The sequence below is a fragment of the Dunckerocampus dactyliophorus genome, chromosome 19 (genome assembly GCF_027744805.1).
Source record: "Dunckerocampus dactyliophorus isolate RoL2022-P2 chromosome 19, RoL_Ddac_1.1, whole genome shotgun sequence".
NCBI lineage: Eukaryota > Metazoa > Chordata > Actinopteri > Syngnathiformes > Syngnathidae > Dunckerocampus > Dunckerocampus dactyliophorus.
The window spans coordinates 13,721,658-13,741,256 of record NC_072837.1 but is presented as its reverse complement, the minus strand read 5'-3'; the positions used below and the strand labels follow the sequence as shown (position 1 = coordinate 13,741,256).

The 19,599-nt window shown below is 41.9% G+C and overlaps 1 protein-coding gene across 2 annotated transcripts in view; it reads right to left on the bottom strand.

The window, feature by feature from the left end:
- Window positions 1-14,547, bottom strand: part of LOC129172557 (runt-related transcription factor 2-like) — a 55,644-nt gene extending 41,097 nt beyond the window's left edge. For both annotated transcript variants that reach the window (XM_054762424.1, XM_054762426.1), the window contains exons 1-2: window positions 14,410-14,547; window positions 14,069-14,192 (exon numbers count right to left, since the gene is read on the bottom strand). In XM_054762424.1, coding sequence (XP_054618399.1) covers window positions 14,069-14,126 — 58 coding nt within the window. In that variant the 5' untranslated portion in view covers window positions 14,127-14,192; window positions 14,410-14,547. The remainder of the gene's footprint in view (window positions 1-14,068; window positions 14,193-14,409) is intronic.
- Window positions 14,548-19,599: the final 5,052 nt, after the last annotated feature.

The following is a 19,599-nucleotide window of genomic DNA, read 5'->3' as shown; positions in this document are numbered from 1 at the left end:
CCTCTCGGCACGACCACAAGGTTCCCATGCTGGCGGCGGGCTCAGTACAACCCCTAGAGGCAGCGGCCAAAAGTGCATGTATTTCATTCATCAGTGCTTCTTTTTTTTCCCCTTGATTTTGAAACAGAGTCTGCTTGGCAACTCTTACACAATCATGATATGATACTGGAACATTGATGACGCTGATATATTGCCTTCTAGTTGTGGATTAACCATCAAAGTACTGCAAAACTGTGCAAAGTACTGTGCAAAAAGTACAAAACATTTCGATGCTCGCTATGTCGCACCTGACTAATTGACATATAGAAAAAAAATGCTTGAATTTATTTAAAAACATGTTACTCAAATTTAGTAGAACACTCTAAATGCGATGAGATAATAAGCAGTGTGCAGTATAGCAGACGTGTCTGCTTATAAAATATTGGTAACTGCTGTTGTATATGAAAATGTACCGTATTTTCACAACCATAAGGCGCACTTAAAAGTCTTAAATTTTGTCCAAAATGGACGGCGCGCCTTATAATGCGGCGCGCCTTGTGTGTGCACCGAGTTCCAAAATCTGTAAGTGGTGGTGCGCGACTTCGATGAGCACATCCCAACTACATCACCAACATGGACGACGTGCCGCTCACTTTCCACATCACGGTGACCCACACTGTAGAGAAGGGGACCAGCACGGTAGCGATACACACCACGGGGCACGAGAAGACGACTTTTACTGTTGTGCTTGGTTGCCATGGTGATGGACACAAACTGCCCCCTATGGTGATTTTTAAGAGGAAGACGCTGCCTAAAGAGAAGTTTCCAGCTGGAGTCATCGTTAAGGCCAATCAAAAGGGCTGGAAGGACGAGGAGAAAATGGCTGAGTGGCTGAGTGACGTGTGCGGAAAGAGACCGGATGTTTTTTTCCCACGTGTCACCGTCCCTGTTGATTGACTCCATGCGCGCCCATCTCACAGCCGCTGTGAAAAACCAAGTGCAGCAAATGAACTCGGAGCTTGCCATCTTTCCGGGAGGCTTGACGAAGGAACTCCAACCGCTGGACATCGGTGTAAACACGGCGTTTAAGTGAAGTGTGAGCGTCGTTGGAGCGATGGATGACAGATGGCGAACACAGCTTCACTAAGACTGGGAGGCACTGGGAGTTATGCCACAATTTGTCAATGGATTGTGGATGCTTGGGCTAACGTGTCTGCTTGCACTGTTGTTGGAGCTTTCACAAAAACTTGCATAGTTTTTGAGGAGCCGCACGGCAACGAGACTGACTGACAATGACGAGAGGGAACCTGGCGTGTTTGATGGAGAACTTGCCCCGCTGTTCATTTGGGATACAGAAGATGAAGACTTTGATGGATTTGTGGATGAGGATTGATCAATAATAATGTGTGTACATAGTTAAATACTTCAATAAAGTACAACCCAACTCAGTTTTGCTCCGGCTGCCTTTTTAAAAAAATACGATAGCATACATGCTAGCGTATGTTTTAGCGTGCATGCATGCTAGCATCGCTTGGAGCACTTCCTGTTCTCCAGCGTGCTTTGCGGTACTGTTTTGGTGCAAATGCTCTTAAAGTTACATGTCTGAGCTACATAGTTGTTGGTTATTGTTCTGCACCAATAGCGGCAGTGTCTTGTCTGTTTTTGTCTATCTGCTGCGTTGCTGTGTGATGTTTTTAGTTGTGCACCATGACTGAGATTGTTGTGTTGAGTGATGACCTTCCTGATTTCAAGTGGGTTTGATAACCTGAATGAGAGTTCTGTTCTTAATCTGTCCAAAGAAATAAGGCATTATCGCTTCCTCACTGACTCTTTAGCGACGCAGTATGTTTTAGCGTGCATGCGTGCTACCGTATGTTTGACCACACCTGCGCCCAATCATACGGTGTGCCTTGTGTATGTGTTAAATACGGAAATAGCACCTGTAACTGAGACTGCGCCTTTTAATACGGTGCGCCTTATGGTCGTGAAAATATGGTATACAAAAAAATTACACTTTTACCTATCTTTATAGTAAAATGACATTAATTACACAATTTATTTAATTACACTCAAAATTATACACATTATACCACGGGACTTGTCAAGTGTTGCATGTTGGGCTCTCCCCTCAGACAATATAATCGTGTTGGGGCCTCCCTGATTCTCTGCAAAACTGATTTTCAGGCACATATTTAGTTTTCTCCTCACCCCAGTTTACTCTTTCTATGTAGCAACAAAAAAAATACATTTGTTTTGCCTCGAAACATAACTGAAATGAGCTTGGCACGTTTGAAAAAGATGTCTTTCCTTATTTTTTCTCAAGCTGCTACGCCTCACATGGCAGCTACAAGCCCTGCGTTGCAGTCACGAACTGTAAGTTCTGTTAGCATCTTTTGTTTCATTTCCGCTTTTGTCTTTTCAAACAGTGAATATATAAGCTATCAATATGCTAAGCTATTAAAACAAAACATCCACACCTAAGATTTTTTGTTATAACTCAGGCAAAGTAGTGCAATATTGAATAATATTTCTCATTCATAATAACTTATTTAGAATATGCCAAGGGCCAATAAACAACAAGCAGCGGGCTGAAAGTGACGCCTAGGCCCCGTTTTGGACACTCCGGCATCAGTAAGTCATTTCCATGCAGGTATGCAGCCGACATTTTTTCTTTCTGTACCTGGAGGGAAGTTCACCAATGAGGGCATTTGGACGCCCCCTCATCCCCCTCCCCCGGTCAACATGAGCCGCACGCTGTGTTGGATGTTCAAAGACACACCTGCACACACTCTTTTTGTGTCTCTGGGGTGCGTTCAAGTGCAGTCTGTGTTGTGTTTGAGCGTGTGCCACAGGTGGTACCACGCTCGTTATGTTTGTCATCGCCCTTTTTCCTCAGAGCGTGGGTGGGGACCAGGGGGGGTCTGAAGGGGGGAGGGGAACGGCTCCCACCCCCGCTCTGCCAGATGGGAGGTGCTTTGAAGGAGCCCGCCTACAGTACAATTGTTCCTTGAACGCAAACGGATCTCTTTGCATCCTGCAGTTTCAGAAAGAGAATTCATCTGTTCCGAGGTCAAACTGTGGTCAACAAAACAGCTGTAAGATTGCACAGGCAATGCTTTATGTGGCATTCAAGTGTAAAAAGAAGTGTTGAAGAGTATGTTGTGATGGTGATGCTGGAGTCTTACTGCTGTCAATGCGAGTCTGCTGACATCCTGTTCATTCTTCCTTTTCACTTCTCATTGTTTTCTCACCGTTTAGCTTCCTTTTAGCATTACAACATCGTTATAAAAGGCCTGAGTGGGTGTCGCCACACAGGGCGCTCAGGTGCGTTTGATCCGTTGTTTCCGGGCGCTGGCTGGCAGCGGTGGGAGGGGCGGCTGTGTGGGCAGGTAATTTGAGTAAATGAGGAGCCAACGGGGGCCGGCGTATTATTAATAACACCCGATACTCTCCACTGCACGTCCCAGCTATTGTTCACACACACACACACAGCTTTCTTTTCTTTTCTTCTGAGTCCTCCGGTCGCATCTGTTCAACGCCGCCCACCCCTCATGGCACGCACATGCACATACAGCACGCAGGGGACGGGGGTGGCCCAAAAAAGAAAAGAGGTGGATTGGTTCCAGGTGCCATTTTGAGTGAGAACATTAATCAAGCAGACAGATCTTCCTGTCATGGACACCTTGAGTGCACCCACCCACACACACACACACACACACATTTACAAGTACACCTGCACAGTTTTAAAGCACATGTAGAAACCCCCCGACTAGAAATGGATCCACATCTTGATGCACGTTGCTCTGCAGGACGTTGGGCCCAAACAACGGACAAACATGTAGCAACTACAAACAAACACTTCTATATGAAATACATAAACGCACACATAAGAAGCTAACGGTAACACTTTTACACACCCACTACACAGCCCTGTCCAAACCAGGGCTGGGCAGGTCCATCCAAATATTGATAGTATCGATACCAAGGGTAGTATCAGTATTGGATCCATACTAGCATGAAGAGATCGATATTTTCACAACTTTCTGTTTTTGTTGTGTTGTTCACATATATGTACGATACGGGTGAACAACACAACAAAAACACACATTTGTGAAAATATATGTATATATATATTTTTATATTGTTTACAAACGTGGAGACTAAACTATTGGACACAGAAGGGCTTTGGCGTCAAAAAGACAAAGTATTTGCTGAGAGCCAATACTAATATTTGCACTATTGATTTTACGGTATTTTGTGAAAAAAAAAACTGTAAGAAAAGGCAATCATTGTATTTTTGATATCGTTACATTCTTATTTTACTGTAAATAAACTTTATGCTGTCATATTTTTAAATTGAATGCAAATTCAAGGCTAAATTACAAAATCATTGAATGATCTTGAAAAAAGTTCAGGTAAAAATGACCTGAAAAATGTAAAAATGTATTGGCAATACTGGCCTTGCATTTACTTGGTACTGGATTGGTAGCAAGTAATCTTGCAGTAATCTCCCACAGTAAAAACTTGCCCTGTTCGCACAGACCTGCAAAAATGACTGAAAACGCTGTAATGTGCATGCCAGGCCAGTAGTGGGGGACAAGAACCACTACAGTACATAAATGCGCAGCAACTTCTTTTCCACCCAGGTCTTATCTGAAACTGCTGTCGTGTGCCCATTTATGGGCTTGGACTTTGTTGTAAGTCATGTGACTTCACGGCCATCGAGCCAAAGAAAGTTGAGAGTGGCAGCAATTTGATAAAGAAGGTGAGAAACACGATTGAATTCCATTCTGCATCACCAGTAAGTTCCATCCAGTCCTCGTTTATAATTACAGTGGAACCTTGGTTAGAGCCCTTCATTCGTTGCAGAAGGTCCACCTCTAACCGAAACGGAATCAATTTGAACTCAGTACACATTCTGATAAGAAATAATGTAAATCCAATTAATCCTGTCCAGAAAGCCAAAAATGTTAACACAAAACACGTTTTTATAGTTTTACAATTACAGTTTGACATGCCGTAAACAATATCAAATGCATATACAGTAAGTACATATAAGTGATGACTGAAAGGGCGAAATTAACATTTAAGGTTACTTCTACCTTCACTGAAGACGTGATTCCTGACGTGACCGTTCCCATGGACACGATGTGGCAGTGAGACGCCACACAGACACTACCGTGCTGTTATGTCATGAGTTATTTTTTTTAATTCAATAGTGTTTTCCCACCTGAACCCAAAACGGAGCCACAGAACGTTTTAAGTGCCAGCATTTTGATAAAGAAGGTGAAAAACACTATTGAATTGGATTTGTACCATGTTTGTCTGTGTGTCACTGCACCCATTTTAGATTTTTCAAAACTCTTTGAGTGCCAGGGCCTGGATTTTTATGGCCTTTTTTTCTGGTCATAAATCTTCCTGCTTGTGAATATATTCCCTTCCATGAGCACCGGGGGTGTGAGGGACATCAGCAGTGCTCCAGTCACCTCTTTGTCACATTTAGAACACAGTTGGACCCACGCTGTGTATTAGTAGTGTACGCTGACCGGGAAGTATACGTCAACCAGGCAAGATTTTGGTGTCAATTTTTGAAAAACTGAAAAACACGCTAACTGGGGCAGATGCTAAAGGAGGTTACACTTTATTTAACATTGTTTTCTCCAAGTAAAACTGTATAATTCTCTATAAAATTGAAGCTTTGTTTATATTTTGGGTGTCTGGACCGGATTCATTGGATTTACATTATTTCCAGTGGAAAAAGTTGTCTCAGTTTTCCTATGTTTTGTTTTTTGTTGAACATTTTGGAACGAATTAATGACGAAAACCGAGGTACCGGTGTCAGCACTACCTGAGTTTTGAGACATCAGTCGGCTGCTTCGCTGCTGAAATTCAGACTCTGGCATTGGATGCGATCATTTATACTTTCCTCAGCCACCATTCTGCAGTTTTCCAACACAAGATGAAAGTAGCGACTTCAAGGCACATGAGACCAACAAGCCGTGCATTAATCTCGTAGTTAAAATCCACGCCTGGCGTTTCCCTCAATGGAGTGAATTTAAAAGACTTCCTTATTTAGACAAAGACATGTTGTGTGTTTCCTCATGTAAAAGAGTCAAAAAAGTACCCAAAAAGCACGATTTACATCCCACCTATGTTGCTCCTTTCATGACCCGGCGCTCAGCCAGTTGACATGTTTGGATGCCGCATTCCTCCGACTTTAAACCAACACGGCCGGCAGGAAAAGCTGCGTGTGTGGGTGCGTGTGTGTGTGGTAGAACAGGTAAAGCCTTGTGTCGGCACTAGTGCGCACATCATTACAGGCCGAAGACAAACATCCGTGAGGCTTCACACAAAATTTGTGCAAAAGTGCTAAGGGCCAAACAATACGTTATTGGATCCTGATACCTTTTTCTTAGCTACCATCCTGGTACTGAGCCTGTAATGTTATGTGTTTACTTCCTCTGTAGTGCTGCAAGCTGCGAATTTTGAGGGCGTGCGGCACAAAGATGCGCCTGGGAAGGTGTGGAGCCGCCCGACACAGCAGCCAAAGTTAAGCTGGGCGTGGAGTAAACATGATTTATGCGCTTGATTATGAGATTGCAAGGACTCACCCTCTCCTATTTCGGATGAATTGATGGTGACAGAAAGCATCAGGAACCATACTTGACCGTGCAAACGCCACCACTGTATTTGTTGTTCTAGCAATGCGATGAAGACCACTGCAAAACTATGTGACGTGAGTTTTGTGTTTGGTGGTTATCGCATGTCAGTCTCACAAGTGTTCAAATATCCGTTGGGACATCACTGTGTGCATGTCTGTGTGCAGTTGGCATGTTTTTTTCTGGCTACTCCAGCTTCTTCCCACATCCCAAACCTCATTCAGGTCAGTCGTGACCCTAATTAGACTATAGAAGATGGATGGATGGATGTTGTGTTTGGCAGGCTACTTTCTGGCTCATGAGGGGTAGCGAACAGAACGGTTAGTTTCAATGACTCGCACGGTAAAAACAACTTCCTGTATCTGCACCTTTATGACTAAAATGTAACAGATTCTTCATTGTTTTGCACACCCCCCAGAAAGGTGTCTGTAGGTCAGGGGTGTCCAAACTTTTTTCGTTGAGGACCACATAGTGCAAAATGAAAGCATGCAAGGGCCACTTTGATATTTAGTAAAACACACGCAGCTATGAAAATAAATTATAGCTAGTTTCATGAAAGAACTGCATCTGAGCTTTGTGATGTACGTGGAGGTGAAAAAGCCCATTATTAGTGTCAACCTCGCTCTTTTTTTCCTCATTTTTGCCGCTGTTTAAAAAAAAAATCCAAATATTTAAACTTTCTTCTTAAATAATCTTTGCAAAATTTCTTCCTGTAATATTATGACTTTATTCCCATAATTTTCCCCAACCTAATATCGCAAAAATTACATTTATTTTTAATATTGGAAAATTTCTAATATATTTTCGTTCTGTGCTACTAAAACATTATTTTTCCTCTTAATATTACAAGTTTATTCTCATAAAATTCAGACTTTTTTTTTTGTTAGAATGCAACTTTTTTCTCTTAATATTTTGACTTTATTCTCATAAAATTCCAACAGTTTTTTCCATTTTTTCTGTTGGTTTAAAAAACGTTTTCCAACTATTTCAACTTTCTTCTTGTAATTTTTTTCCCCTTATATTATGACTTTATTGCCATGATATTTTGACTTTATTGTCATAAATTTTTTTTCAAATATGGAACTTTTTTTTGCTTTGTTTGTTTGTCATAATAATTTGACGTTTAAAAAAAAATAACATTTTTCTTTAATATTTCAACAATATGTTACTAAAATATATATTTTTTTAGAGTATTATGTTATTCTCGTAAAGTTACGACTTTATCTTGTTAGATTACAGTGTTTTGCTTTTAATATTTTGACTTTGTTGTAGTAAACTACTGCTGATTGTTCCATTTTTGCTGTTGTTGTTTTTTTAGTTTTTTATTAGGTATATTTTTAGAATGTGTCACGGGCCAAACCCCCCGCCCCAAAAAACAGCACAAAATGCAAATAGTCCCACTTTGGGCGCCTCTGCTTTAGATGATCTTTAGAAGACAATTGCCCCTATTTTCTGGACTATATGTTGCTCCAGAGTCGCATCAGCCATAAATGCTTAATGAAGAGGAAAAAAATATACATAACTCACACTGGACTATGTATCACATTTATTTTTCAAAATTCAAGACCATGAATTGACGTTTAATGAGCAAAGGCAAGTTATTCAGCGACACTATAGCAGACAAAAGAGCAGGCTGAATAGGTGTCCGATATGTTAATGCCACATCAACAGTTATTCCTTATAAACAATAGCATCAAGAACATACCTGGCAGGCTGAATAGGCTAAATCGGTGCTTCTCAAATTGTGGGGCAGGCCCCTTGTGGGGGGGACGAATGTCAGGGCGTGCGTGAGAGGTAGGGAGGATTTTCAGTATTTGTGCAGGCCTGCTAACATGTATGAATTTGTCATACTTCGCATGCAATTTGATTCAAATACGCTCGTACGCTTCACTGCTCTCCATTTTGTTGCATTTTGCTGGTTTCGGTTTCAAGCTCAGTCTGTACAGATAAATAAATAGATATTATCAGTTTCTCAATAGTATTTCAAATCGAGGCGGCACGAAAACATTTCTGCCCCCCATTGGAGCATGACAGAAAATACTTGAGAACCACGGGGCTAAATGAACATAACCAGTCAGCAAGTCCAACAAGGAAGTTACTGGTGGGCAAGTTCACCAAACTCCCAATCTCATTTCTCCTCACTGAATGGCAGCAGCAGCATACAATTCACCCTTGGTTCATGTCAATCAGTATGAATTAACATTTAAGAACATGTTAAATTATATTTATATATTTTGATATATAAGTCGTACCTGACTATAAGTTGAAGAACCAGCGAAACTGAAAAAAAGTGCGATGGATCATCCAGAAAATATGGTAGTTACTAAGGATCATTTGTTGTTTTTGTTTGCTGCCACCTTTTAAGACTCTGCAGTCTTTCAACATCTCCTTTGGCTACAGACTTGGTTTGAACAGTCTGAACAGTTTTTGTGCGGAAAACAGGAAGTGCCACAACTTTCTGAACCTTCAAGCATGAGAAAGGCCACGAGAGAAAGCATCTTGTCACTCAGCTTTTAACATCGTCACAGCTGCCAGCAGCCAGAAAACACAAAGCTGATGACTACAGTAATTCATTGCCCTGGCAAAGAACAAAGATCACGCCGTCAAGCCTCAATTAGCCGCCAGGGATTACGAGGAATTATACAAGTAGTAACAATAATGTCATGCTAATAGAGCCCTAATCATGCATCTCACACACTGTGCACTATTCTTCCCCACTGGGCTTAGTTAGATCAGGAATTCTCCAACTGGGGTCCGCAAATCATAAGCTAGGGGTCTGTGAAATAGTTGAAGAGGATGGAGGGTTCGCTCACTTTGCTCGGGAAGCGACAAGGGCACAACTGGGAATCCATGAAGCCACTGTTTCGATATTTTTCTGACGCTCATTTAAATAAGAGGCAGTAAGTAATAATATTGTTATCACGTCGTTAAAGTTGAAGTCATTAAATAGCCTCAAAATTGTTTTTAAAACAAAGTGGCTTCACTTCTGTTCTCGTCTTGTTACTGTTCATTTTCTCAAAATTTAAGATTTCGGACTTGAAAATTACAATCTACGTTAATTTGTATAAACCAGGTTTAGGCTGAAATGTTTGCGATACATTTTATATTTGATATATATTTATAACTCCGGTTTCCTCCCACATTCCAAAAATATGCATGTTAGGTTAATTGGAGACTGTAAATTGTCCATAGGTATGAATGTGAGTGTAAATGGCTGTTTATCTATTTGTGCCCTCTGATTGGCTGGCGACCAGTCCAGGGTGTACCCCGCCTCTCGCCCAAAGTCAGCTCCAGCACACCCCCACAACCCTAGTGAGGACAAGCGGCATAGAAAATGGATGGATATAAATGATATATATATACTGTAATATTTATCCATCCATCCATTTTTCATGCCACTTGTCCTCTAATAAGGAACGTGAGCTGGGTTTAGACCGTCGTGAGACACGTTAGTTTTACCCTACTGATCATGTGTTGTTGCAATAGTAATTGGGGGTATTCTGTAGCCTAAGCTAACTTCAGGCGAGAGGCGGGGAATTTTATTTACGTTTTATTTATTATTTATTAGGGCTGTCAAAAATAGCTCATTAACAACAGTGACTAATTAATTCGATTAATTAAGTTACATTTTTTTTGCGTAATTAACACATACGCATCATGGAAAGCCACGACTTTGTTATGGCGACAGATGGCGGCACATTGTAGCTCCCCGCAGAGTCACACAGAGTCTGACGCTCTTTTGTAACTTTTTTCTGACCTGAACACATCAACAGCAGTGCAATTCCAACACCATGTATGCATCTCCTACTCCAAACAAACACGTCTCTAGTACGTTCTTCCTTGCAAAGACGCTTCTTCATTGTCACTAGACAGATCGCGAGATGCATTCACGGCGACTCGGAACATCACAACAACGTCTTTTTTATGCGTGTATGCATGGTCTAAATAAACAGAAATGCAAAGAAAAACAATAAGTGGATATTTTTCTCACTCACTTTGTAACTTTTAATGCGGAAGTACTATTTGCTGCATTTAAGCATGCTCGGAAATCCCTGAAAATTCACAAAAAATATGTGAATTCAACTTCAATGACGTGGCGTTTATGAACGCAACTCCTCATTGCTCGTAATAACACAGTATTTGTCTTTTAATAAAATACAGAAAAAATGGGCATATTTCAGGCATAGTGTGACATGCTGATTAATCATGATGAATTTATTTGAAAACTGATTAATCTGATTAAATTTTGTCATCATTTGACAGCCCTTTTATTTATATATCATGCTGTATATATGTGTGTCTGTGTGTATATAATTTATTTATTTATTTATTTGCCTTATTTCATGTCTCCACTTTGTCTAACGTATTAATTTATTTTATTAATAATTTATTCCAGGTTTATCACTTGTATTAAATTTTCCTTAATGTAAAAATGTAATGTAAAACATCAAACATGTATAAATACAAACATATTTTAAAAATTACATACCATTTTATCCTGAAAACATCTAATAAAACATAAAATATAATAAAAATATAAAAACTATATAACAATTTTTCCTATTTTTCCACATTTTTTTCCTTTTTCTTCACACTGCATGACTTATATAGTCTCATTATTTGAACTCCTCCTTGATATTATCCTCCACAGGAAGTAAACTAAATGTAACCAAAAACTAAATATTGCATGTGTCAGTGTAAAAAAAAAAATGGTGTGAATGAATGATAAGTAGTGGAGAAGGTGGTAGGATAAATACGCTCCATTTCTTCCTACTCCTTTTCAGACATGTTGAATCGTGTAAATGTAACCATGTGATGTTCCTTAATGTAATCTGTTAGGCATGTCTGGGACAAAAAAAAAACATACCATAAGGAATTCCGATGACTTGTACAAATGACAGAATTGTATATCTTTTTAAAGTCAAAATGAAAAAGATTTACTGTAGAACCTCTGATGTTAGATGACGCGCTGGTGGCTAAAGAGGGCCTCCATTAAGTGCGCAGTTTCAAGGGAAGCGTCGTCGCTGCACAGTAGCAGCCGCTTTCTTCCCCTCACCCCCATCACTACTTGAAGCTTTGCCAATGAGCTATTGATGAGCGGGCGTCACGTCTCTCCTGCTGGGGGCGCAGGGGGGGCGCTTGTCTGGTTGACTTTTAAGACGTCTCCAAGCGAGAAGGCCTGCGGTGAGATCTAAAGCCGCACTTGTGCAACACAAGCTGTCGCTTTTTCTCTCTCTCACATACTGTATACGCTTTCCCTGCAAATTATCCAACATTTTCCTTGGGGGGGAAAGTTTTCCGCCGCAGTCTTCAGATATTTACCCCGCTTTTTTTTTTTTTACCCTTTAGATTTGGGACTGCAAGCACATTTTTTTGAAGAATAATTGCTGCCATGACTTAATGATCTATATGTAATTAAGCTGGTAATGGGCCGATTAAACCGGCCTGGGGGTTGAGCGGTGCCACACATGTTGAGGACTTTTCTGCCACCACCAGCCTCCTTTGCCAGGAAGGTGACTTATTTAAAAAAAAAAAACAAAAACAAAACATAAACATATTTGTGGCAAAAACACCAAGACAAATGTTCACAATGGGAATATTCACTATTGGTCTTATGTGATTTATCTGTGGGAATGCGCCGGGAGCCCAAATTAAAAGTGTCCGCAAGTGACTGCAAACTAAACAACATTTTTTTAAGCAACTTGTGTTGCTGACACTGCACAAAAAAACCTTCCAGGAGAAACAAGTTGAAAAAACATTGCCGATGGCTCGGATCTCACGTTGGTGTCCAGCGGCGGGATTTAAGCTGACTGATGATGGAAAAGATGATTAATCCTTAGTCCTTTAAAAATATACACAGCAATTTACATGTCCAACGTCAGCCTGCTTCATTTACTATTTTTTTATGACTTCTTCAAATAGTTTAGGACGCCCATCTAGCGCTGATACATAATACATGTTTTCATTTGAAATTACCAACGCGTCGGTGGTCCCGCCCCATGGAGGGGACATTTTGTGGCTACACTGACAGATTTTGCCATCAAACATTGATATGGTGCATGAATCGATTTGCGATCGGTGTACCTGAGTGTCAGCAGCGCATCTCAATTTCCTACAGCGACGCTTCTCAGCGCGCACCCGGGCGCGAGGTCAGAGGTTAATGTGGTAATAGGCGATGGTGATTGGTGGAAGACTTTCTCTCTTCCAGGCTCTCCGAGCGCATTAGAGCCACGCTGCTGCTTCTGTGGAGGCCACAGCAGCTGTGCAGAGACTTCTTCAGAACATTGTTGATTTGGATGTAGCAGCGAGCGAGGCACAGGGATGTAAACGTTTGTTTAAAAGTGAGGGGTTGCTCACTTTCGCTCACAGGGCCACTAAAACACAACTTATTGGGTTAGAAGTTGTCACAATGCACAGAGGTGACTTCTCCACTCCTTCACAGGTGACTGAAAATGATGAATGAAGGTCCTCCCAAACCAGACCACCCTGGGAGTTGTCATGTATTTCCATAACCTCCAAATGAATGATAAAAAAAAGAATCAAATCAAACGGGTCTTTGCCAAGAAAGTGGGTGGCTGCTTGACGAGCAACAAAAATAGCTTTCAGCATTTTACGCTCACAATAAGCAAATAAAAAGTGACTTGAAGTTGTGGGAAAGGATGATTTAGAGGATTTGAACCCCCCACTGGTGTTAAATATGCCAGCCAGAAAGCTGCCTGATGCAGGATGGAGCTGAGTAAATGCTGCAACTAACTCTTATTTTCTTAGTCGATTCATCTGAAGCGTGTTGTTTGGATTAATCAAGTAATCGTTTAGGCCCTAAACAGACCAAATCAATACCAACCAAACACAAACAGTTAGTGGTTTGATCGGAAACGTATCAGAAAAGAGGCCATGTCCATCACTGTTTTCCAAAGTCAAAGCTAATGTGTTTGAATATTTAGTTTTGCCTAAAAGGCAAAGGTAGATTCTGCTTTCATGGATGAAAATAGTTGCATTTTTAATCAAAAAATGATTAATACAATACCAAAATCGTAAAAAATAAAACAAGTGTATGTGACATTGCACATTTTAGGGCTTAGGGTAACCCAGATCCCTACCCGCTAATCCCTAACACTGACCCCTAACACTTTTTGGGTGCCCGTAAAAATATTCATTCATGATTGTTCTCATCAGTGCAGTCATCCCTTAAATATCAGCCGCCTTTTTAGGTTTCCTCCGCTTGCTGCAGGACCAGAATCCAAAAGGACATGTCGCGCTTCAACCAAAAATTCAGACATTTGAAGGATAAATCATCGAAGTGTGAAGGTTAGCAGTGTTTGACCATCCACCTTTCACTTCCCCAAACCTCAGCACCCGACCCGGTAGTCTGCCCAGCGACCAGAGACCCACACCCAAGTCCAGAAAGAAGGAAGCGGAAGGGTACTCACCCCAGAAGAAGTTCTGCTGGCATGGTGTCACGGTGCTGAAGAGGCTGTTTGACGCCATGCTCGCGTCTGGCTGCAGCACGATGCACTTTTGTTCCTCGGCGGTTTCCGTGACCCTTGACACGTCCTAAACCGAGAGCATGTCATCAGGGGAAAAAAAATATGGGAAAAGCCCGCCACAAAACATGCGTTTATGTATCAACTATGATGACGACCACAAAGACCAGCCGGGCTGGTTTTTATGGAGGAAAAAAAAAAATCGCAGAGGCAAATATCGGCTTTTTTGTGGACAGATCAGATGGTGCCAGACTGGCTTGCTTGGCGAGTGTGGTTTGAGTACTTACTCGCTTAGCGCCGTCCTTGTGACTGGTGCTGGCCCGCGCCGATTAACCATTTACGCTCCGGGTCGCCCTCAAACGTCAACCTCCTGAGCCGCGCGTCTGTGGTTCTGTGGTTGTTTTGGAGGCGAGCGGAGCCCTCGTGCAAACCCGACAGACGAGCAGCTTTAAAACTCTTTCCTGCCCTCCATGCGCCGTCACTGGAGAGCCTCACTCACGTGCCCCCAAGACGTCATCACAGCACTGAGGATGAGGGGGGCGGACCAACGTTGTGGCTTTCCTCCTTCCTCCTCCTCTTTGCTTGCGCGTGGTTCAGCAGCATTTCCAGGCTCTCTGGGGGGTGGGGGGATCAGGCTGCGACTCCTCCACGCGTTAGGAGGCTTCAGTTGGGACCCAAAGCCTCTCTACTGGCCTCCATCACCCCCACCCTTTTCCTTTCTGCTGCTTCCCTCCACCGGTGCGCCTCTGAGGTCCGTAAGCGAGGAGCGAGGAGCGAGACAGCTTGGCGACTGTGAAGAGAGGAAGGCAGAGGTGGCGAGCAGCTGGGCTTATTTGCAGAGGGGTGTGTCTGAAGGGGGGGGGGGCAATTTGGAAGTTTTACGCTACGTTTGCAGTACAAGCAGTGTTATTGTTTAACAACTGTAATCAACGTGCAAGTGCGTCGTCACTGCGCTTCCAGACAATTCCTGTAAGAGCTCATAAATGGCAGCCACCTGTCCCTCTTTCGAGAGAGAGAGCGCAACGCCTTCTCAGTTTCTCTCTAATGTGACACTGACTCACCGGCCTCGCACGACTATCACCACTGGTGAGCCGCTGTCGCAGGTGCGCATCAACGCAGGCTGGAATGTGTGGAATGAAGGCGGGAGGGTCGGCTGGGGTCGCTAACTTGCCGGTGACTCAGCAGTTGAGGGAGATTTTTATCCCGAGGGCTTTTTTTTGAGAGATGTTTTTTATCAGTTAATGACACAGCAGAAGTCTTTCATTATCACATTTCTCTTCAATTGCAATTACACATTAAATCAAAAAACATTTTTTGTAGGAGAAACCATCACAGAAATATTGGAATACATCATCATGGAACTCTTGTACTCCTGAACCGGCCGACACAAAGGAGTGAAAATGTGTCAAACATGCACCCCGCCTGTGTCGCCTGTGCTTTTATTTTTTTGACCAACACACCGCACGGTGGCACTTTTATAAAACCCCATAAGTTTGACTGACTTGAAATTTCTCACACGTAGCTGTCCAAAGCATTGTAACTTAGGAGTGTTTAGCCTAATCACCACGAAATTTCTAACACACTTTTAGAGGACTGACAAGCACACGTGTAGAATTTTAGCACGATTGGTTGACTCACAGCAAAATGGGCGGGACTTAGCAACTAATTGTCCATCCATGTGTCTGTATTACATGTATGCCAGCATGTCTTAGAAGTATTTTCAACACAACCCGTAGGGGGTGCTGCAAATATCATTTACACCACCAACAAGTGACGTGTGTTATAATGTGTCTCATAGGACAATAAATTAGTAGAAGAAGCAATTTCTGTAGAAATTGTGTGTGAATGCTGAACTAAAATCTAGAAAAATGTTGAAATATCCTAGAAATGTGCTGAAATCTATTCGCAGACTGAAGACCGAACCAGCAACCAGGATGTTCCATGTAATGTTAAATGTAAAATTAATTTCTACCGAATTTCTATTGTCCATTAATTTTGAAGGGCGGAATTTTAAATGTTAATTGGTGACTCTAAATTGTCCATAGCTATGAATGTGAGTGTGAATGGTTGTTTGTCTACATGTGCCCTGCCATTGGCTGGCGACCAGTCCAGGGTGTACCCCGCCTCTCGCCTGAGATACCCCCGCGACTCTAATGAGGATAAGCGGCAAAGAAAATGGATGGATGGAATTTGAAATGTTGGCACGCAAAAATTGAGAATTTTATTGAAATGTATAAATATGAGGACGAAGCATTGAACCAACAAACATTGGTTTTGTCTAGGGCTGCAACTAACGATTATTTTAATAATCTATTCATCGGTCGATTATTTTTTCGATTAATTCATGAATTGGATTAAAAAAAACACACTTTTAATTTAATGAATGGACTTTTTCCCTCCCCGAAATCATAGCAAGACAGCGAGGAAGAGAAATTTTTCCAACACCGAAATTGAAGTAGAGAAGTATAAACATCAACTGACACTGCACTGCAAATCAACAAGTCACTGGCACAGACCGCTACATGCGCATCACCAATAAATAAATAAAAATGAACAAATAAATAAACTTCAGGGGCGGGCTTGTGTTTGGCATTGGCTCGTCTGCTCTGGGGGGAGGTGCGGTGCCTTGTTTGATGGTGTGAAGCACGTAGCAAGATGATATGTATGGCCTGCGCTGGACAGGCACAGCCATAGCTTTGTAGTTTCACTGTTCTACCACTAGGTTTTGTGTGTACGCATGGTAAGAGTTGTGCATAAACGTAGGCATTTTCCTACGCACAAGTACAAGTGGATAAATCCCATACTTTGCGTGGGAATGTTCTTACGCATGCTCTACGTACACACCTCTGCAGGGGTTGGCTTCGCAAGGTATCGGAAAGAGGCAAAAATTGCGATTGCTCTTTTCCAAAGTCAAAGCTGATGTGACTATCTTATTTTGCCTGAAACATAAAGATAATATGTCTGCTTTCATGGATGACTAAGGAAATTTTAAAAAGAGTCTCATTTGAGCGGCTCAAATGAGGCTATTTACAGTAAATTTTTAAATGAAACGATTCATCGATTACCAAAGTAGTTGCCAATTAATTGGATAATTGATTAATAATCGATTAATCGTTGAAGCTCTAGTTTTGTCCATTCATTTTTAGCAGACTAAAAATGGCGGAATTTGAAATGTTGGAAAGTGAAAATGCAGACTGAATGTTGAAATGAATCAGGGTGATTTTTGAGTGTGCTGTCCCTTGGAGGGGCGTGAAACACAGACTCCAATGATTTGAAGCTGTAGCCGTATGAAAATAGATTTCAAACACACTGAATAAACAGGGGAAACAGTGTCAAATGCTTTTTTGTGTCTGTTGTGTATAAAAGGCGATCTGAGGTCGATTTCAGTTTGCACATTGCAAATTTGTGACATGAAAGGCTAAATAAATTATACAAAACGGTGCGTTTAAGCTGCTGTGATTTCCGAACACCTCATTGTGCACCAAATGCATTTGTGGCACCCAAAACATGTACTTTAACCAAACTCTGACAAAACATGACATCTCCTTAAACGTAAACAGCACGGTCCGCACACAATGTAACAAAAAGTGAATTGAGGAAGTCTAAATGCAAATGAGTTGACGTCTGCAGTGACACACAATGTGACCTTCAGAGTATTTCTGGGTTCTTTGTTCGTTTTTTGTCAATATTCAGACAATAATGAAAGTGACACCGATTCAAAATGAGAAATATAGCGGAATGTCCATGACATGCGTTACCATTCGGTTTTCTACTGATGTATTTTTTGTAATCATCTTTTGGGGAACTACCGGTATTGTTTTATATCATGTGACTGCGTTAGTTGGTTTGCTCTTGTGCTAACAATAGTGTTGCAAGGCGTTTGTAGCGTGGTCGAGCCATCAAATCACGTCGCCATTACATCACATCCTGGTCAGCCCACCAACACCAGAAATGGTAAGCTGTGATAAAAAAACAAAAACTAAAATCATCATAAATTGTGAAAAATAGAGGGCACAATATCATTTTTCCATGACTGTAATGTGCATGCAGAGAAAAACTAAAGAAATGTGAGGCACTTGTTCACACTGGAGCGCTTGAGCCTTGTTTTTTTTCAAAGCCTTTGGCTTAAAACCTATTTACTCATACGAAGTGCAAATCAAGCATTTATAAAACATTATTATAATAATAAGTAAATCAATTAGAGCATTTTAATGTAAATGCTACAATTGAGATTTCAGAACACGGTGCCCTGCTGCCTTAAAATATACCAAAACGTAATATTTTCTTGGAGGTTTTTGAAAGTCGAGAGTGAGCCGAACATTTTGACGTTGGATTGGTTTGAATCGCTTGAGAAATCTGAAAAGAGTTAGCGGACAAAAAATGAGATGGAATTAGAAGAAGTAGTGCAGGAATAAATAGAATTTTATCCTACACAATTAAACAATTCCTCAAGTCCTCATTTCTGTCTGTATTTTTGTACAGTGAAGAAATTGACCCTGGCACGCTGCTTTGTCAATATTTGCCGTCTAAAACAAGAACATGCCTCTTGGGTTACAGGACTGGCCGGGATTGGCCACGCGGATGGCAGCAGGCAAACACAGCCTGGGCATCTCTGAGCGCACGGTGGCTCTTTCCACACTGAGATTTAATGCATGGTGTCAGCCGTGGCATTTACCTTCCTGCTAAAAATACACCCTGCAGTGATCTGCTCTGTGCACGTGTTGCGCTTTCTGGGTAATCAGCCCGCGACTTGAAATGTTAGCCTTTTGAATAACACAGCGTTTAAGCCGGTGTCTATGAAGGACGTGGGATGCTTTGCTGTCAAAAGCGTTAAAAAGCACGGGACGAAGCGCAGACAAATTATGAGCGTCCCGACGGGAGCATAATTTGGAGATCACGATGGAGCCTTAAAAATGGAATGAAAAATAAATCATAAAAGCCCGCTGGCATGGCGGGAAATGTACCGTCTTGGGTGGCACGCCAGGGCGGTAAACAATCTTAGCCGAATGATGATGATGATGATGATGGTGTAGTGTTGGATATCATCAGGAATTAACAACTGCAGGAAGAGCATCAAAGTTTGCTTCAACTTGTGGACGTCAGTGTCGGGGGTTTGCCCAGCGTCACGGACCGTGGCGGCTGTCTTCGCCCCTAAAGACTTCACTAAGTCCAGGTCTGATCCGGGGCGCATGCCAATTAAGGCTTCTGCTTTTGTTTTCCACAGAATAAAGTTTCCCGGGATGCAGAGGCAAACACAAACTTTTTTTCCCTTCTTGTCTTTGCTTTGCAAGACGACGGTCCTTGATTGGAGGGATTTGGACAATTACGCTGTAAGCAGAGCCAAGCGCGTCACGCCAGAGCGCATTCGCGACGTGGTCTGGGGTTGAAGTGAAGTGGAGTGTTTTCATGGATTGAACACATCTAATCGCACTGCACTTGTATGTAAACACCGCATGGACTTGAGGGAAGACGTCTTG